The 19250-nt window shown below is 41.8% G+C and overlaps 2 protein-coding genes across 32 annotated transcripts in view; one reads left to right on the forward strand and one right to left on the reverse strand.

The window, feature by feature from the left end:
* Nucleotides 1–19250, forward strand: part of MED12L (mediator complex subunit 12L) — a 364359-nt gene that overhangs the window by 217444 nt on the left and 127665 nt on the right. The window lies entirely within an intron of this gene.
* Nucleotides 1689–19209, reverse strand: GPR87 (G protein-coupled receptor 87). 5 transcript variants are annotated; one of them, XM_081570489.1, is made up of 5 exons: nt 19173–19209; nt 10435–11089; nt 10057–10246; nt 8998–9129; nt 1689–2803 (listed from the first exon to the last, which is right to left on the reverse strand). In XM_081570489.1, the coding sequence occupies exons 4-5, from the start codon at nt 9029–9031 to the stop codon at nt 1761–1763; spliced, it is 1077 nt and encodes a 358-aa protein (XP_081426615.1). In that variant the 5' UTR covers nt 9032–9129; nt 10057–10246; nt 10435–11089; nt 19173–19209; the 3' UTR covers nt 1689–1760. The 5 variants fall into 5 exon arrangements, with proteins under 5 accessions (XP_081426615.1, XP_081426616.1, XP_081426612.1 ...); XM_081570490.1 differs by lacking the exon at nt 10435–11089 and adding an exon at nt 16704–16853; XM_081570486.1 differs by lacking the exon at nt 10435–11089.

The following is a 19250-nucleotide window of genomic DNA, read 5'->3' on the forward strand; positions in this document are numbered from 1 at the left end:
TGAGCATGCCTTGAACAGAACAGACACACACACACACACACACAACACGTGCGCACGCACACACACACACTATTTGTGAGCTGTGGTGTAGAATCAAGTAGAAGAAGGAGAGTCTAGGACACACTGTACTGAGAGTTTTCCCAGCTGCAGCATTGCTCCTCCTTTTTATATAGGGCAGCTGTAACTCAGCCTGGGTGTTAGGATTAGCCTTTCAAACTGTCTTCTTAAATACCTGGTGTAAAGCATGGCTATCTTAACCTAGCTACTGAACAAAACGAGCAGCAGGTGGTGGTAGCTAGGCACATGTTCAAGAGAGATGTGTATTAATTCATGTACTGTAGATCCCCTGGAATTTATGGAACTGGAATCTTGATGGAGAAATAGATATTCTGATAAAGGTCCTTAAACAGTTCTTTTAACCTCTTTGCTTCCATCCCTTGTGTTAAACCTGACTCACCTGTTAGACCCCTTTTCTGTTCTTGAACCTAACCGTGGTAGTCACTGTTAGGCTGAGTTATTCTTGGGCCCTGCTTCCTTCTTTTTTTGCTCACTTTAGCTTTTCAGAATTTTGCAGATCGTTTGTACGTATCTAAATAAAATGAAGCCTTGCACTGTGTTATACATGTACATCTGCTTTGTCGTCGTTAACCATAATGATACCTTTTCATCAGCAAACATGCCTTCACTCCTGGTCTTTTAATGCTCCCCTGGCTCCTTGTCCCATGTTAGGAACCTAGACAATGGTCAGGCAGCTGAAGGCTTTGAAAAAGCATGAAGGTTCAAAGGCTTATATTGAAGAAGGAGAAATTATTCTAAGATTTTAAGTTATCCTTAATCTTTTTGACTTGATGTATTGAGCTCTACAACTGAAGGTTTAAAATGAATGATATTCCTATTAGAGATGGGATGTAGTTTAAAACTATAGTTTTTATAAAATAAAGAGTATTAAATGGCTTTTAAATAAACTATATGTACTTGACTATTAACAAAGCCTTCATCTTCTGTTCTCTGCCCCTAGCACATAAGGATTCAAATGCAGCATAGGGGTAATAATAATGGCACTGTAAGTTCAGTGTTTTATCAAAATCCACTTGTCTTAATACTCAGTCATACATTTTTCTTCTCTGAAATAACCTAAGTTTAAAATCAGTTAAGTGACTTCAGTCTTTCAAGTGCCTTGCTTAAAAAAATACATTTGAACCTTCTTGCCTACTCCTGTACTGTACAAGCTTTTCTAATGTGCATAAAACATAAACATAGACAAGGGACTATGGCTCAATGTTGTGGACAGGTCATAGATACAATGACAGAGAAACCTAGCAATCCATATTTACTCAGTTACATCTGCAACAAATGAGCTGTGTTGAAAACAGCATTTTCTTTCCCACATCTTAAGGATCAAGGTCAAAGAGAGTTCTCACTACTTCCTGTCCTCTCAAAAGTGGCTTCAGAGCATCAGCACTTCCTGGAAGATGACTGCAGTGTGCTGGCATAGCTGTGGCCTTTTCTGCCCCTGAAATCTGCTCCTTAAACTTTGAGTCATGATCCCCGCTGCTCAGCCATACACCATCTCGTCAATTTCACTTTCTTCATTATGCCTTAACGTTTTCCTCAGTTCCGAATTATACCCCCAATTCATAACATTTCAGTTCTCTTTTCATCCACATTTTGATGGGCTCAAGCAGGGATAATGAAAATACACATTTATTTACATTTTGTACATACTGACAAACAAGAGTGGGCCTGGTGACCTTGAATTCCTACACGTCAGTATAATCATAGTATATGCGGACCTCGGATCTTCTAACACTCTGTAATGATCGGATGCTTTCGCTCCTTGTTCTGATGTTTGATTTTTTGAATAGCCTTCTTGAAAATGAGCGACACATGAAAAAGTAAATGATTGGGTCCAGGCACACGTTGCATGCAGACAAGAAAAGTGTCATTTCTTTGCAGTAATACAGGATTTTGTGTGCCGACTCATCTAAAAGTCTGTCCAAGTGACTGAAAGTAAAGGGAATTCTACACAAGTGATAGGGTAGAAAACAGGTAAAGAACACAGCCACGACCACTCTAATGCTCTGGTTATGTTTTCGCTTTCGGCTTGACTGGCTTATGAATTGCCTGCTGGATTTGTGAATGTACCTGGAAATGGCTATGTAACACCCGATCAGTATCACCAGCACAACCACGAACAAGCAGCTGTTGATGTAAATGATGGCATTATGCCATTTCACTCCCAAAGGACTCTTAAGTTTCGTGCACTCATGAATATTTTCCCTAGTTGGCTGGACATTGGTTAGAATGATGTTTGGCAAGGACAGGACAGCCGTGAGCACCCAAACACAAACAGATAAAACCTTTGTAAAGGTTATGCTGTACATGCGAGAGTCACCAAATGGCTTTACCACCTTCAGGTAGCGATCAATGCTTATCAGCCCAAGAAACACAATGGAAGTATACATGTTGGCGTAAAATAAAACCGAAGAGTATCTGCAGAGGATAAACTTGAAGTACCAAGGTCCAAGTCCTGCATCATGGACTATTCGAAACGGAAATGTCAGTGTCATTATGAGGTCGGCAACCACTATGTTTTTGAGATAAAATATGAAGCTGGTTTTATTCCTAATGTGAAAGAAGATCCACACGGCTAGACCATTCAGCAAGATGCTTGCCACGAATATAACGAGGTAAAGCCCAGGCAAGACGATAGTGTTGAATTCGTTGTGAACGGTGGTGTTCTTTACAGGTCCGTCGCTTGTGTTGCTTGGGGTGTGATTCCCCGGGCCATGCAGCTCATTATCTGTAGGAGAAGTGGGGAGAGGTCACTTCATGCTTTGCACGCATGCCCTACTCATGCCAGGCTTCCTGACAGGTTGAACTACTGATGTTTTGGGCTAGTTAAAAAACATCTTTAGTAATTTAAAGAGTCTATTTAGTGCACTGTTAATGTTTTGAGTGGCTAAAGAATTGGTGGCCTCACACAACAAGGTCCTACACTATAGTACAGAGAGCAATCCTCAGTATCCTGTAATAAACATAATGGAAAAGAATATGAAAAAGAATATGTATTTTGTTTTGTTGTACACCAGAATCACTTTACTATATACCAGCAACTAACACAACATTGTGAATCAGCTGTAGTTCAATAATGAAACACACAAAACATTAAAAAATATTCGTGACCTCGCCCCTGAATCCCACTCCCCCCACCAAGTCCGTTGAGTAAAATGTGAATTTCTGGTTGTTTGTGCTAATCATTTGAATGAAAATAAATATACCAGTGAATGATCTTGATTCAATTTTTAATTCAGTTTTGATATAATTACAAATTGAATAAATTGGGGAGCAGCAAATTAAAATTTCATACAACAGAAGGGTAGCATGTGGTTATTTTAGTGCAGTCTTTGGCAGGCTCTTTGAAATATCTTTTTCTCTCTCTCAGTTTTAAGCTATTTGGAATGCGAAAGAATAAAACTAGCAGGTCATTTTGAATTATTTGCCAATGACTTTTTTTGCGGGGGTAATACTTAAGAATCTTTAGGGACCATTGTTAGGAAGAAAGACGAAAAGGGACAATTGTCATTAGTATTTAAATTTATTATCAAGGAGGAAAATTCTTAAAAATAATTGCAGCCTGGTACCTATTTTTATTTATAGGCTAGATTGTACCTATTACGCTAAGAATATGAAAATTTTAAGCCTTTTGCTATTTTGAAATGTTGAGTTCATGAGCCTTACCATTGTATCACATAATCAGTGAAACAGTTTATGAACATTGGATTTGCATGACAGCCATGAGAAGGGGTCTCTCAGATCTCCGGCTGCAGGGAAAGTAATTGACGGGCAGCTCTAGCTCAGAGCTCTGAACCCAGCGCTGTTTTCCTGCTGATGCCACGCTTCCATGGATCACTCCTAGCCAGTAACTGAGCACAGTAGGAACATTAAGACAAGCCTGCTCTTGGGATAATAGGGGTTCCTCTGATGATGACTTTGGCTGGAGCACTTTTCATCAGTCTGGTCAAAACTTTCTTCCAACTATACAGAAATATGAATCTATTTGCTCCCTGCTCCCTTCTCTTCTCCACAGGGGTTGGACCTGCATGGCTGTCTGCAATCCCTCTGGGCATTCCGCCCATAAATCTCCTGGCCATCTGGTTACTTTTATCTGCTGCTGCTGCTAGTTTTTTTTGAAAACTGAAACCAACTGTTTACAAATGAACTTTTGGGGTGTGACTTTACGAGAAAGGTCATTTCTGAATTTTCATGTCTCACTAATAATGTTTACCATAATGACAATTATGCTTTGGAATGATTTTGTTTTAGGGCTAACAGCATGATTTTAGCCCTCAGTTCCCTACATGACAGGCAGCGTAGAATGTACTTTGTTTTTCTTCTTTGAAGAAGTGAACCAAAGAAGAGAGTTTGAATGATTTTTAATCCAAAAACAGGTTCTTAAATTGCTGCCTGAAATTTTAAGTGTATAGGCTCTTGCCAAGTAACATTGTACTCTTTTTAATTCTTTCCCTTTTATTCTCTGCTAGAAGTGTTTTTAAAAACTGGTTTCCGTGGCTTAAATATCCTTAAACAGGCTGGTAATTTATACCTGGACTAGCCTGTTATGATGAGACCCACAGTATTTATAAGTTTAAAATGCCTGATTCAGCTGCCATCTGTATCACGGTTGCCAGTTTCAAATACCGTATTGAACAGTATCGTTCAAGCCAATTTTGACTTAATGAAGTGTCTCAGTCTTGGCTGCTTCTGTACCACCAGATGCATATCAGCATCCATAACCTTAGAAGCTTCTTAAGATGTGCAGTTTTACCTGGGTTAAGGTACCTGCTTGAATTAATTTCTTCAGTTAGCTGTCCCTTTCATCTAATCCAGAACAGACACCTAAAGGAAGTATGGAGAGGACAAGTAACTTTTAATCAGGATGAGTGGTCCAACTGAGGGACCCCACCCGAAAAGGGGCAGCTATGCCATTTTGTGAAACACTGGCTATACCTTGTAACAATGAGTTTCAAAGCCATGGGAAGTGCAAATAGAATTGTTCACTGGCCACAGATACATACTGTGTGCTTAGTCTCTCAGTCCTATGCAACTCTTTAGAGTGTAGCCCGCCAGGCTCCTCAGTCCATGGGATTCTCTAGGCAAGAATACTGGAGTGGGGTGCCATTCCCTTCTCCAGGGGATCTTCCTGACCTAGGGATTGAACCAGAGTCTCCTGTGTCTCCTGCGTTGCAGGCAGATTCTTAACCCGCTGAGCCATCAGGGAAGCCCAACGTACATAGTAGGCATGGAGTATTTCAACCCTTAGTGTTAGCTCCCTAGATCTGCTATGCCTATCCATTGTGGAATAGAAGGACCCCTACTTCCCTGGGTTGATTAGGAATTTTGTGTCCATTATATACTTTAAAGTTTTAATTGTATGAACAAGCACTCTTATTAAATGATGATTTACTGATCAGTTATGGTTATTATTAAAATTAGTCTTAAATCAGAATGTCAGAAATAGTCCTGATATGTACTCTGAGTCATAAATAATACTAGGGCCGACTGACGTCTTTTCACGGCTATGATTGAACTGTTTTGTAGCTTTGAGAGTGTCTGCCGATCCTGTCACCTCACAGTATTTGCATCCTTAGTTTATGTATGAGATTAACATTTTGGAATATAGGACTTCTCACTTCAGTGGAATAGGCTTGGGCTTGGTTATTACTTCATTTGCAAATTTCACATTTACGATACAGCTTAAGCAAACTAGTGGTTAAAGCCTGTTATGGGTTATTCTATGAAACAGTATGGTAGTAGAGGAAAAGGCATCTGTGGGCTGCTCTGGAAGGCTCAAAACTAAATGTAGAGAGTTTTTTGTGACACTGTTTTGTTTTTTTTTAAAGAATTAAGACTATGGCATATTCTTTCCTGCCAGCTACCTCCCATCATTTCTTCTCTTCTCTGTCATTGCCCCCAGTTTTCCTAATGCCTGTGGCTATGCCCAGAAGCAGTTCTCTGCAGTGTTCCCACTCAGGAACAATGTCCATTTAAAGCTAGTGGCTTTCTTTACCCAGGCGGTTTTATCATGTGGTTCTTTGCTGTCAGTAAAGAACTTGGCTGAGTTAGGAAGCATGTTAAATGACAGGTATAATAGTGATTCAATTAATAAAAACTGGAAGCTGTTTTTTCTCATATCTCACACACTCCTTGTTTCCTTGCATGTTATTCCCTGTGTTATTTAGCGCAGAGCTTGATTACAAAGGGAGAATTACGGTAAAATTTCCTTTCTTATTTTCCCCCTGCACTCCTGCCTCCAACTCCTTTTAAATTAAGTTAGCAAAGGCAATGACCTAATAACACTAGTACCAAAGTGAATCATCATTTTGTGCCAGTGTGTGTTTGAAGGTGGGGCTTCCCAGGTTCAGTAGTGGTAATGCGGGAGATGCAGATTCGATCCCTGGGTTAGGAAGATCCCCTGGAGAAGGAAATGGCAACCCACTCCAGTGTTTTTACCTGGAAAATCCCATGGACAAAGGAGCCTGGCAGGCTGCACTCCATAGGGTCACAAAGAGTTGGATACAACTGAGCACGCATGCACATGTGTGAGAGTGGTATTGTGGTATATGTGCTGGGGCTGTGGTTGCCTGTGTTTGTGTGTAAGGGAGATTGTGTGTGTACTGTAGAAATGCATGGATTTTGTAGTCAGATACCTCATTAGTCCCACATGGCTCCTGTATTGGACAGTGGAGATCAAGGGCATTGGAGTCCTGTTTGTTAATGTTTTTTCAAATTAGGCTTTATTGGAGTATGGTTGCTTTACAGTGTTGTGCTAGTTTCCACTGTATAGCAAACTGAATCGGCCATATATGTATATCCCCTCCCTATTGGACTTCCTTCCCATTCAGGTCACCACAGAGCATTAAGTAGAGTTCCCTGTTCTACACAGTATGTTTTCATTAGTTATGCATTTTATACATAGCATCAATAGTGTACGTGTGTCAATCCCAATCTCCCAGTTCCTCCTCCGTCCCCTTCCTGCTTGGATTCCATGTATTTGTTCCCAATGTCTGTGTCTCTATTTCTGCTTTGCAGATAAGGTCATCTATACCATTTAGAAAGTCCTCTTTGACAATGCTGGTTCAGTCACTTCTTGGCTTTGTGAAATGAAATAAATAGCAGCCATTTTGCTGGGTCTTCTGAGAGTTAAAAATGCTCTGCATACATTTCAAGCACAGTATCTAGTACTTAGTAGGTGGTCTCTCTCAATGTCAGGCCATAATTTTGATTTGTGTCAAGAGAGTTCCAGAAAAACATCTATTTCTGCTTTATTGACTATGCCAAAGCCTTTGGCTGTGTGGATCACAATAAACTGTGGAAAATTCTGAAAGAGAAGGGAATACCAGACCATCTGACCTGTCTCTTGAGAAACCTGTATGCAGGTCAGGAAGCAACCGTTAGAATTGGACATGGAACAACAGACTGGTTCCAAATAGGAAAAGGAGTACGTCAAGGCTGTACATTGTCACCCTGCTTATTTAACTTATATGCAGAGTCCATCATGAGAAAGGCTGGGCTGGAAGAAACACAAGCTGGAATCAAGATTGCCGGGAGAAATATCAATAACCTCAGATACGCAGATGACACCACCCTTATGGCAGAAAGTGAAGAAGAACTAAAGAGCCTCTTGATGAAAGTGAAAGAGGAGAGTGAAAAAGTTGGCTTAAAGCTCAACGTTCAGAAAACTAAGATCATGGCATCTGGTCCCATCACTTCATGGGAAATAGATGGGGAAACAGTGCAAACAGTGGCAGACTTTATTTTTTTGGGCTCCAAAATCACTGCTGATGGTGATTGTAGCCATGAAAGTAAAAGACGCTTACTCCTTGGAAGGAAGGTTATGACCAACCTAGATAGCATATTTAAAAGCAGAGACATTACTTTGCCAACAAAGGTCCATCTAGTCAAGTCTGTGGATTTTCCAGTGGTCATGTATGGATGTGAGAGTTGGACGGTGAAGAAAGCTGAGCGCCGCAGAATTGATGCTTTTGAACTGTGGTGTTGGAGAAGACTCTTGAGAGTCCCTTGGACTACAAGAAGATCCAACCAGTCCATCCTAAAGGAGATCAGTCCTGGGTGTTCATTGGAAGAGCTGATGTTGAAGCTGAAACTCCAATACTTTGGCCACCTCATGCAAAGAGTTGACTCATTGAAAAAGACCCTAACACTGGGTAGGATTGGGGGCAGGAGGAGAAGGGGATGACAGAGGATGAGATGGCCGGATGGCATCACCGACTCGATGGACATGGGTTTGGGTAAACTCTGGGAGTTGGTGATGGGCAGGGAGGCCTGGCGTGCTGCGATTCATGGGGTTGCAAAGAGTCGGACACGACTGAGTGACTGAACTGAACTGAACTGAATGAATAGCAGTCACATTCTGAATGAAATGTGATGAAGACTCTTGTTCCTTTTGCTTTTGGAGACGCTCCACTGTTGCTCGTGGGGGCATGTCACACTTTGGCACTGAATGTGAAAGCATCAACAATATGTCACTGCTCTACCTGCCAGGTGGGAATGAAATACCAAAGTCATGCAGATGACCAGGTGTCACTGCCCTGGTACAGCTGCCCTGCACAATCATTTTCTAGTTACCCAGTAGTGCAGGTTGATATTGTCTTTGGTCTAGACTGTTCCATCTGGCAAGTAATATATACTTTAGTTTCGGTGTGAAAGACTTCCCCAATTGTTAGTTTAATCTTCGTGTCCTTTTAGAGATCATCTCTAGATGAAACAGCTTAAGACAAAGTGATGGCAAGTTAGAGTTCTCTCGGCAATGCCATCCTACATGTTTGCTGTTTTACATTTAATGAAGGCAAGGGTAAATGCAAGTTTATTTTGTTAATTGATTTGCCAACCACCAAACCCCCTAAATTGACATGTGGTATAAATAACTGTTATTGATCAAGTAAGATTTTCTTTGCATTTTCCCCTACAACTTACCTGGTAATTTTGCAAGTGTCAAGTTGAGCCCCATTCTTTAGTTGTGAGAGAATGAAAGCAAAAATCTGTGTCAGGAAACACTCGAGGACAATTCAGTCAAGGGGTCAGCATAGGTAATTCCTGGCTTGATTTCTAGGGGAAAAAAGGAAAAAAAAAAAAACAGTTAAGCAGGAATTTGAATACACAATAGTTTGATCTTTACTTTAAAAAAAAAGAAAAAAAATGCCCCATGATTCAGAAAAGACCTACTCTTTTGCTATCAACAGCTGTGCCGAGTAATACTTGTCTATTTTTGTGTGCTCGTTCCACCTGCCAGGGAGCATGGGACATTTCTGTGTATGCCTGCTCCATCTGAATGCCGCTGTGTGGCCCTGGGAAAGTTACTTAACATCTCTGTGACTCAGTGTTCTCTCTGACATGAGAATGGAAATAATCATACAGTAGAATTGTGACAAGAATTATGTGACATAGTCCGTAAGAACCTGGGTCCAAAAGTGTTCTCAAAACATGTTAGCCTGTGTCTGGCCATATTGCTTCTGCTTCATTCTACCCCACCCCATCGACCTGAAGCTCAGCACATGTATTTAAATGCATCTCTGATGAGACTTAAATGCAATTGGAGATGTTAAAAGTTAAAAGATCTCGGACCGATATATGTAAGTGTTTTATAAACTCAACTACCTTCAGTATCCAGTTTTATAATCTCTGGGCTTCTAGTTCTGGCTTTACATTAACTAGCTGAGTGACTTCATCATGTCACTTAACCTTTTTCGAACTGGACTGAAGGGTCTAAAAAAAAGTCCCCAGTGGAACTCAGGTTTACGTGAACGTCTGTCTATGTTTTCCTCAAACGTAGGTTCCCATTCAGAATTTAATACTGCTTGAAGGGATCTTGAAGTCCCTGTATTTCTCTATGATAACTGTCTTCCATCCAACCCCAAAGTCTGGCTAGGAGTGAATTAATAAATTAACTTTGAATCACTAGTTTTTGAAATTTTGGCTAAAACCTCAAAGCTTTCTGAGCTTCAGATTCCTCACTGTCTTTTTTCTCATGATTACCTGAGATCGTATGTGCACGCAACGCGTGTTAAACTGTGACAGTGCCCCCACTTCTCCTTTGGCAGCCTGCTCCGTGTCTAGTCTCTGTTTTCTGACTTCCCTCAGGTGTTGATCAAAGAAAGAAGAGATCCTGGGAACTGTTTTGTAAAGTGTGCTGCTGAAGTCAGATGTCTTTTCAGAAGGATTCACTCTAGGGGAAGTCACAGTTTCTCATGAAATGAAACCATGTGAGAGCATCATGCCCTCTCAGCAATACTGCTTATAAATACCACAAAGCTGCAGAGAGACCCCAAGTAACCTCATCCCCTCCAAGTCCAAAGCAATTTACTGATTGTGTAAGCAGTTATGTCTGCTGGTCAGCAGGCTCAGAGTACTTACAAAGCAAAAGCATATTTAAGAATTGGGCAGCCTGTGGAGAGGCACGTATTTCTTTCTCTGTTATTTTGGCCTTCTCTTCTGTTCCCTGGTGGCACGTGACATTTGGATGCTGGATTTGGTAGTAGATGGAAAAAATGGTGTCCAATCATTCAGTGATTTCATCCCCACTACCCGTCATCTCTTGAGAGTTTAGACGCCCTGTCCATGTCTCATCTTGAATCATCAGGGTATATGGTACATAGTGAGTAGTCAAAAACTATTCATTGGTTTATGGATCATAGACAATAGACACCCTCTTAGACACCCTCCTTTTTGGATGCTAGTGTTGCAGTCTTTTTAAAGTAAGGCAAGGAGCTGAAACCCTACTTTCTTTTATTAAAGTTTACTGGGATTAAAGTTACTGGGAAGCAATTTTCTAAACTTTATAATAATGACCCTTAGATTTCAGTACACCATATTTTCTTGAATCTATCTTCTCATGGAAATGTTTCAGGGAGTTTCCATGAAAGAGATCTCTAATTTCATGTTCCTCTGTGGGATAGTTACGTGGTTTTCCTCTTCTTGACTTCACTTAAACTTTACTTGATAACAAGAAATCCAGTATGGCTTATCCCCACTGGAGGAAAAGCAGTATCTAGTGGGTGAGCCATAGTCTCTGTAATAGATAGCAGACAGTCATTAAGGAGGACACTGAAAAGATTCTGGGAGAAAATATTTGCATATCATTTATTTCTGATAAAGGATTAAATTCAGAATATACAAAGAACATTTACAACTTCCTAATAAAAAGAAAACAGCCCAACTAAAAAGTGGTCTAAAGATTTGTATAGACATTTTATCCGGAACACATGAAAAAAATATTCAGTATCTTGAGTCATTAGAGGGATTCTAATAAAAACCACAGTGAGGACTTTGCTGGTGGTCCAGAGGCTAAGATTCCACACTCCCAGTGCAGGGGACTTGGGTTCTATCTTTGGTCGGGGAACTAGATCCTACATGCTGCAACTAAAGATCCTGTGTGCTTCAACTGAGACCTGGAGTGGTCAGATAAATGCATAAATATTTCTTAAAAAAAACAACACCCACACAATGAGATAACTATTTCACATCTACCTGGCTACAGAGTGGCTATAAATGAAAAAGATGGTAACAGGTATTGCCAAGTATATAGTGTTGCAACCCTCATACATTGCTGGTGGGAATTTGAAATGATATGGCCACTTCAACAACAGTTTGGTAAATTGTTAGAAAGTTCAACCTACATTTATCTTACCCAATAATTCTACTTGTAACTATCTACTCAAGACTAATGGAAACATAGACCTATGTAGAGACATATATGCAAATATCTTTAATAGCATTATTCATAATACATTATTCATAATAGCTAAGAATTGAATCAACCCAAATATTAGCTGATGGATGAATAAACCAAGGAGAAGGCAATGGCACCCCACTCCAGTACTCTTGCCTGGGAAACCCCATGGATGGAGGAGCCTGGTAGGCTGCAGCCCATGAGGTCTCGAAGAGTCGGACACGACTGAGCGACTTCACTTTCACTTTTCACTTTCATGCACTGGAGGAGGAAATGGCAACCCACTCCAATATTCTTGCCTGGAGAATCCCAGGGACAGAGGAGCCTGGTGGGCTGCCGTCTATGGGATCACACAGAGTTGGACACGACTGACGCGACTTAGCAGCAGCAGCAGTATAGTCAACAGAATAGGTAAACCAAAGGTGATATAGTCATAGAATGGATAAGCCAAAGGTAGTATAGTCAAAGAATGGAATACGACTCAGCAATAAAAAGGAGTGAAATTCAGCTATAATATGGGTGAATTAAAAAACATTCTGCTAGGGAAAGAAACCAGATAGAAAAGACCTCAAACCATTTCAATGAAATGCCTGAAGAGGCAAATCTATAGAGGTGGAAAGTAGGTTAGAGCTGAGGGTAGGAGTGGAGAGATTAACTGTAAGGGGGTGAGGAATTTTATTAAGATGAGAAAAACTGGATTTTGATGGTGGTTTCACAACTCTATAAATTAATTAAAAATCATCGAATTTTACATTTAAAATGGATGAAAATTATTGTATGTAAATTATACCTGAACGAAGTTAAAAAGGAACAAAGAGTACACAGAAAAGAAATAGATACAGGATAGCAATTCACTGTGTAATAATATGAGTTTTATAGACCAAGGAAAAGTACCTTATAAGCACATTCCTTATCGTGTCTTGAAGAAGACAGTGAAATGCAAAGTACATTTAGCAAGAGTTCCACCCCTGGATGTAGGTGTGGGACATTGCTCAGTGATCTGGGTGATTCATTTATGAGTTTCTTCTTTTAGAATTTGGTTCAGAATCAAGAGACCCTGGCTGTGGGCGATTTGTACTTTGGGGGAATCCATGCTCTCATTTTCTTAATTCCCATTGAAATTATGTGAATGAGTTGGGTCTTAATTAGTTCAGACATGATACATGGATTTTCTGGAATCAAATTTGTCTTCCAGGTTTGGGAAATACTTTATTCTCCTCAAGTGGCTTGTGAGCGTTTCCTCTTGCCACCTCCATCTCTTTTACCACTTTCTCTAGATGAATTACTTCCCCAAATTTGGGTCATAGATCCTCATTTTTTCTTTTTGTTTTTCTCAAGAGTGTTAATGTTTCCTTGGATGCTCAGCCCTCACCTCTCTTCCATAATCTTCCTTCCCTAAACTTCTATTCATTGTATCATCTGTGTTCAGACTTCGCATCTCAAAACTTCACGTTTTTTTCCTTTCTTCACCAGAAGCCATTTTCCTTTCATCCCTCTTTATGAATATTTGCTTCAGCTCTTGGTCAAGAGAGTTTAAAACCTCAGTACTGAATTGGATCGTTCTCCCTTGGTCAGTCACTTATCTAGTCTTGCTGCTTCTTCTGTTACAATATCATTCCTTTGCTTCTGTCATCACCTTGCTGTTCAGATCAAGGCCCTCCTAGTTTCATGTGTGGCCCTGTACTGACCTCCTCTCTGGTCTTTCTGCTTCTTGCTTCTCTCCTCTCAGATTCTTCCTGCTGCTTTTTGTTAAGTTCTTCTTTCTAAATTGCCCATGTCATCATGCTTTCTCACCCTAAGTACAGTATGATAGGGAACTTCTCAAATTACAGTGACTAACAATGTATAAGGAGTTATTTTTTTAGTGTTGGAGATTATGGAGTCTGGAAGCCAGAAGATGCTGGGTTCTGATAATTAAAAGGTGGCTCTCAACTTTGGGAGAAATCTTCTTGTTCCATAATTAATCCTCTGAATCTGATGACAATTGTACCTCCTCTATAGAATCATTATGAGGTTAAATTAGAATATATGTTTATAAATTGCGTACTTTGTATATGGAGCTTTTGCTTGTGTTGTTACCATTAATCCTTGCCTACATGAAATTCAACATCATTTTCATTTGATCAGGAATTCTTTATGCTAACTGTTGCCTCACAGGGGTATGCCTTTCATTTAACCCCCTGCCTTTCTTCATATTGATTCCTGCTCTTGAATGACCTCCTTTCTCCTCCTCTTTCCCTGTCTTGGGAGTCTCTACCTCCCCATCAGTGTTAACCATAATCTGACCTTTTCTGTGAGGTTATTGTCTAAAAGTCTACTCATGTTCCACACTCTGGGAATTATAAAATGGAGGGTAAGTTTCTGCCCTCAAGGAATTTAGAATCTAGTTGAGGATCTAGAAGTAAATAGACCACAAAATACAGAGTAGGAGGGGGAATGTTGTAGAAATCCAGACATGGTGGTGTCCCCTGATGAAAAGAAGCAGAGGTCAAGGAGGTCCCATGGGAGCTTCGATGCCTAGGTTGTGGCTGATTTGCCAAATGTGAGATGGGAAAGGAACATGTGGAAACGTTCAGCATGGCCCGAGATAACATCATCTGCTAGGGAGATGATGATCTCAAGTGGTAGAGAGATGTGACAGGTTTGGGGCACACTGAGGAATGAGTGGCTGCTGATGCAAAGGGAGGAAGAATGTTGTGGCCTTCCCAGTATTAGGCAGCGGGTATTGGTCTCTTTCACTGGTAGTAGGGCCCACAAGAGGAGGAACACATGGAAGAATGGGAGGGGTTCAGATTTCCCTTTGTGGATTTCAGGATGCCTATGTAGTATCCATGTGGAGATGTCTCCTGAGGAACTGACGTTGAGGTCTGGGGCCTGGGGAGGTGGCCCTGGCTGGTGGTGTACTTTTAAAGTTGACAGAAGATCAGAGATAGAAAAAGCAATGGGAATGGGTGCGATTGCCCATGATGACCCTGCCCAATAGACTGAGAATAGGAGAGGGCTGACTTTGAAGTTTTTCAGGAGCAATTCTCCAGAAAGGGAAGTGCCTAGAGGAGTGGTCAGAGAATTGGAAGGATTATCAGACAAGATTCATATCATGTGAACCGAGACTTGAGGTTACGAAATAAGTTGTAACTAGTTTTATCCTGCAGAGAAGTCAAGAGGCCTAGGACAGCAAAGCGCCATTGGATGGAGTTCAGTAACAGAGAGGTCACTGTTGGTCTTTGTCAGAGCTACAAAAGTCATGCCATCTGAGTGTGGGGCGGAGGCAGAGGGCTGATAACAGAGGATTGAGACAACTCTTTCAAGAAAGAAAAACATGTCTACCCTGGGAAAAAGAGAGCGGGAAGGGTGGAAGGTAGAGATAGATACAGGAGTGATGGAAGTTTCTGCTAAGCTTCTCGTTTAATGTCTTAACATTTTAAAATATTTTCCTCACTTGGCTTAAAAACAAACAAGAATCAACCCTTGACACTACAACAAGCTGAGTGGGGTGGCAGTGTGGTGCCGGTCCAGGCTCTGTGAGTCTCCGCCTCTCCATCTGTGCAGTGTGTGTGTTGATGCATCCATTGTGGGGTGACTCCAAGGTTGACATGAGAACACACACGAAGCATCTGGCACAGTTGTGCAGGGTGAGGTCTGAGTCTTACAAGCCCCTGTCGCATGTCGCAGGCACACGGTAGAACGCAGTTCGTGACTGATGGGTTGGATGCAGGGTGCAATGGAGTTCTTGCCACTTTGTTTATGTTGAGACTGTTGTGTGGTTTGTGGTTTCAGTCGCCAGGCGAGGAGGCCTTTGACTGAGCTCTTTGCTCCAAGAGCTTCATTTCAGTTGCCTCTAATCCTCATCTGCTGGCTGTCTTTCTTCAGCAGCAGCACTGACATTCCCGCCCACCCCCACCCCCGTGCAGTTTATCACAGAGCAGCTGTGCATACTGTGCACATCCCAGTGCCTGCAGGGTGTTGCAATGAACATTGCTTCAGCCATGGTTATGGGCTTGGGTCCAGGGCCTTGCTGACAGGCGGGAGCCCATCCTGCCACCTACGGCTCCCCAAGCTGAGAGCTGATGAAACCTCTCAAGAATGTGATGTCTGTGGCAGGTCTGGGTTTCACGGCCATTCCTGAGTTTGGATAGTATTGATGCTTAGAGATCTCTGGCTTTTATCCGGCCAACCATTGATATTTTGATTGTTTTCATAACCCTTGACTATTTTCATAATGGTGTTATGTTGTTGTTAGTTGTAAGCTGGCTTTTTAAATGAATGAAATGAAATAGTAGAAAAGGAGGGACATGTCCTCAGCGTCTCCTTGATCTTAGGCCTTGAACTTGTTGCTTGGTTTCTCCTGCAACCCTCCCAGAGGCCTGTGCCCTAGGTGTGTTTTATTTCTCTTTTCCTGCCCAGCTGGGATGATCTGAGGTTCAGACATGTGAATTAATATGCCCTGACAGAGCTAGTAATAGCTGGGATCCAGATTCCTACTAGATCTGATTGAAGCCGTATCCATTGTCCTTCCCTAGAGTCCCAATGCAGAGCAATTTTCCATAGTTGGTATTGGAGGGTGGGAAGTGGGAGGGGGAAGATAAGGCAGAGGCAGCATTTGTTTTCCCTGTTGAGGCCAAGAAGGAACTGCTAATGTTCTAACCTGGAGGTATAGTTTGGTTTGACATGAACCATGTGGAAAGCATCTCTTCCTTGAGAAAGATCTGCCCGCACTGAGTGTGAAGCATCCAGCAGTGTTCGCTGCCTCTTCCCGTTGGGAACCTGCTCTCTGGGTCACCAGCTCACTGCAACCTCTCCTGACTTCCCCGGGCCTCCTCACTTTGGGAGCTTTGCCTGCCTGATCCTATAGACCCCAGCTTTCACAACTCTTGGTTCATTTATCATTTATCCTCATGTGATGACACTTGACCTGTACAGATCATCCAGTGGTCTGTGTTGACTATAAACATACCTTTCTTCCTCTTCTTCTGCCCCCCTCTCTGCCAACTCCTCATTTTTCTTGCTTCAGTGACCAACATTGAGGATTCATAACAAATGACTTTCCTGATACCTCTTGGCAACCCAGAAAGAATAGTGGCAGGTGAGCTTGTTTAGTGCACCCCTGAGAACAAATAATTGTCACAGTTGAGCTTTTCACCATGCCCAGCCCTCTGCTGAGGCCTTTTTGTGAGAACCCTACTGGTCATATCAGACTGCTTTTATGGTTGGGAAAACTGAGATTCTGGGTCTCCAGGAAGGAGAGGTTTACTCACGGTGGAGCAGCTTGAACCTGGGTGTGCAGGATGCACAAGCATCTGCTGTGCCCTGGAGGGGTAGTGGGGAGGCTGGGAAGCTGAGCTTCCAGGGCCCTGGAACTGCCGCTTTGGGCACCCAGGCTTGCTCCCATAGTTCCCAGGTTAGGTCTTGGCTTGGATGGGGAGCTGCCGTGCCAGACTGGGAAACTCCCTCTGCAGCAGACAGGGCCAGCGGGCATGCCCGCCAGGGTACGGCCATGCCTTTATTCTCCCTGGCTTCCCAGGGTCTCATTATTGTGCTTCTGGTCAAGATGGGAAAGATAAATGCCAGTTAAATGCTCACTCCCTAGATTCAGCTGCTCATGATTTTTTTTGGTCTGATTATTTGGTGGTGGTGTTGGTTCTCACATGACAGAGCTATAGTTTAATTTGCCTGCCACTTCTTAGTGCGTTCTTTAGAAGCTCACATTTGAAATCACATTTGGAATCACATTTGGAACTGCAAGAATTTCAGATCTGAGGGGTTTTGTTTGTGTTTTGTCACTTTCTTACAGAAAAACTGTACTAAAAGGTAGATACTAAATGAGGATACTGCTATAATTCCTGAATATCAGTGGAATGGTGTCACTGTTCAGCGCCTGTGTGTAATGTTCACAAGAACCATCTAATGTGAAGCTTCTGGTAAAAGGTGCAGCCTTTCTTGCATTTTGGAATCACCTGTAACCTAAGACTCTGTGTGTGTGTGTGTATGTGTGTTCCAGTACTGCTAAGATGCAGCTCTGCTGAAGGCCTTGGGAAAGAAATAAGTTACCTCACTGGCTATAATTTACTTCTTTTTGTAATAGAATTAGGTCACTGTATTCATAGGGCACTTCATTAATGCAAGCTTGGAGTCACTAACTCAAAGATGTTGGAATGCCAAGCAAACAGCCTTCATTCTGGTTTTTCAGGTACCACCCTGAAGTTCTTTTTACAAAGTTACGCTTGACGTCTGTAGCCTACAATTAAGCAAAATTTGGTTCACACTTAGATTTAACATTTTTTTTTTCCAGGTGACCTCTGATTAATTTTTTACTTATTGATTGATTGATTGATTGATTGATTGATTGAGGGAGGGCAGGGGAGGAGGGAGGATATGAACTGGGTTGTAAACTCCCTGAAGGCAGGGTTTGTGTCTAGTGCTTCCTTATTACCTTACCCCAGACCTGGTTATTGTGCAGGTGAGGAGCCTTAGTGAGCTTCAGCAGCTTGCCCAACATCACACAGACAGTGAGAGGCAAAGCCAGGAGCTGAGATCAGTTTCTGTGACCCCAGAACAGGCTGCTTCTCTGCTCTGCTACTTGGCCGGATCAGCGGCCCCTCAAAAGTAGGCTAGACAGTGTCCTGGACCTCAGTGCAGTTGGCAGGTGTTAGCTGTTAAGTCTTTCTTTGACCTCGTGACCCTGGGCAAAGCATTTTAGCTCTCAGAGTTTTAGCTTTCCACTGTTTGTGAAATGAGGAAACCAATAGATACTTGGCCTGGCTCCCAAAGATGCTATGAGAATCTGAAGAGATGATACGTGCAAGTCTATTTTATACTGTAAGTGCTATAGTAATATAATTCATGGCAAAGTAGTGGAATTCATGTCAAATATTTTTTTCTGCTTAATAATAAAAATCATCCCCTGTGCCTTAGATGGTAAAGAATCTGCCTGCAGTGTGGGAGACCCAGGTTCAATCCCTGGGTCAAGAAGATCCCCTGCAGAAGGAAATGGCAACCCAGTCCAGTATTCTTGCCTGGAGAATTCCATGGACAGAGAAGCCTGATGGGCTACAGTCCAGGGGATCACAAAGAGTCGGACATGACTGAGTGACTGTCACTTCACTTCATTAAAATCTTATTACTCATATAGTCAAATTTTATCATTTCCCAAGTTGAAATGTGTATTTTTGTGTTCTTTAGGCAAAGTCTATATGTAGGGAAATTCTGAATTATTAATACCAGTTTACTGGTCTGAGAGGTTTTGGGCTATACTCCCAGTAGGAGTAGAGGTATTGAATGAATATATTCTAAGCCAAACTGCATTTCAAGTAACTTCTGGTCCCTTAAAAAAATCTCAAAATCTAAGACCCCAGGTAAAGTCTTTAGCTGTTTGATTACCATCTACAAACCTATTAAGAAAAGATAGTACTTTTCAAAGGCTTACAGAGATGTTGTTCGGAGGGTCCTTCCATGGCTTAAGCACTATACTTAAGGGTCATAATTATTCTTCATTGTGATGATA

The sequence above is a fragment of the Giraffa tippelskirchi genome, chromosome 2 (assembly GCF_054371585.1).
Source record: "Giraffa tippelskirchi isolate mGirTip1 chromosome 2, T2T-mGirTip1v1.2.pri, whole genome shotgun sequence".
NCBI lineage: Eukaryota > Metazoa > Chordata > Mammalia > Artiodactyla > Giraffidae > Giraffa > Giraffa tippelskirchi.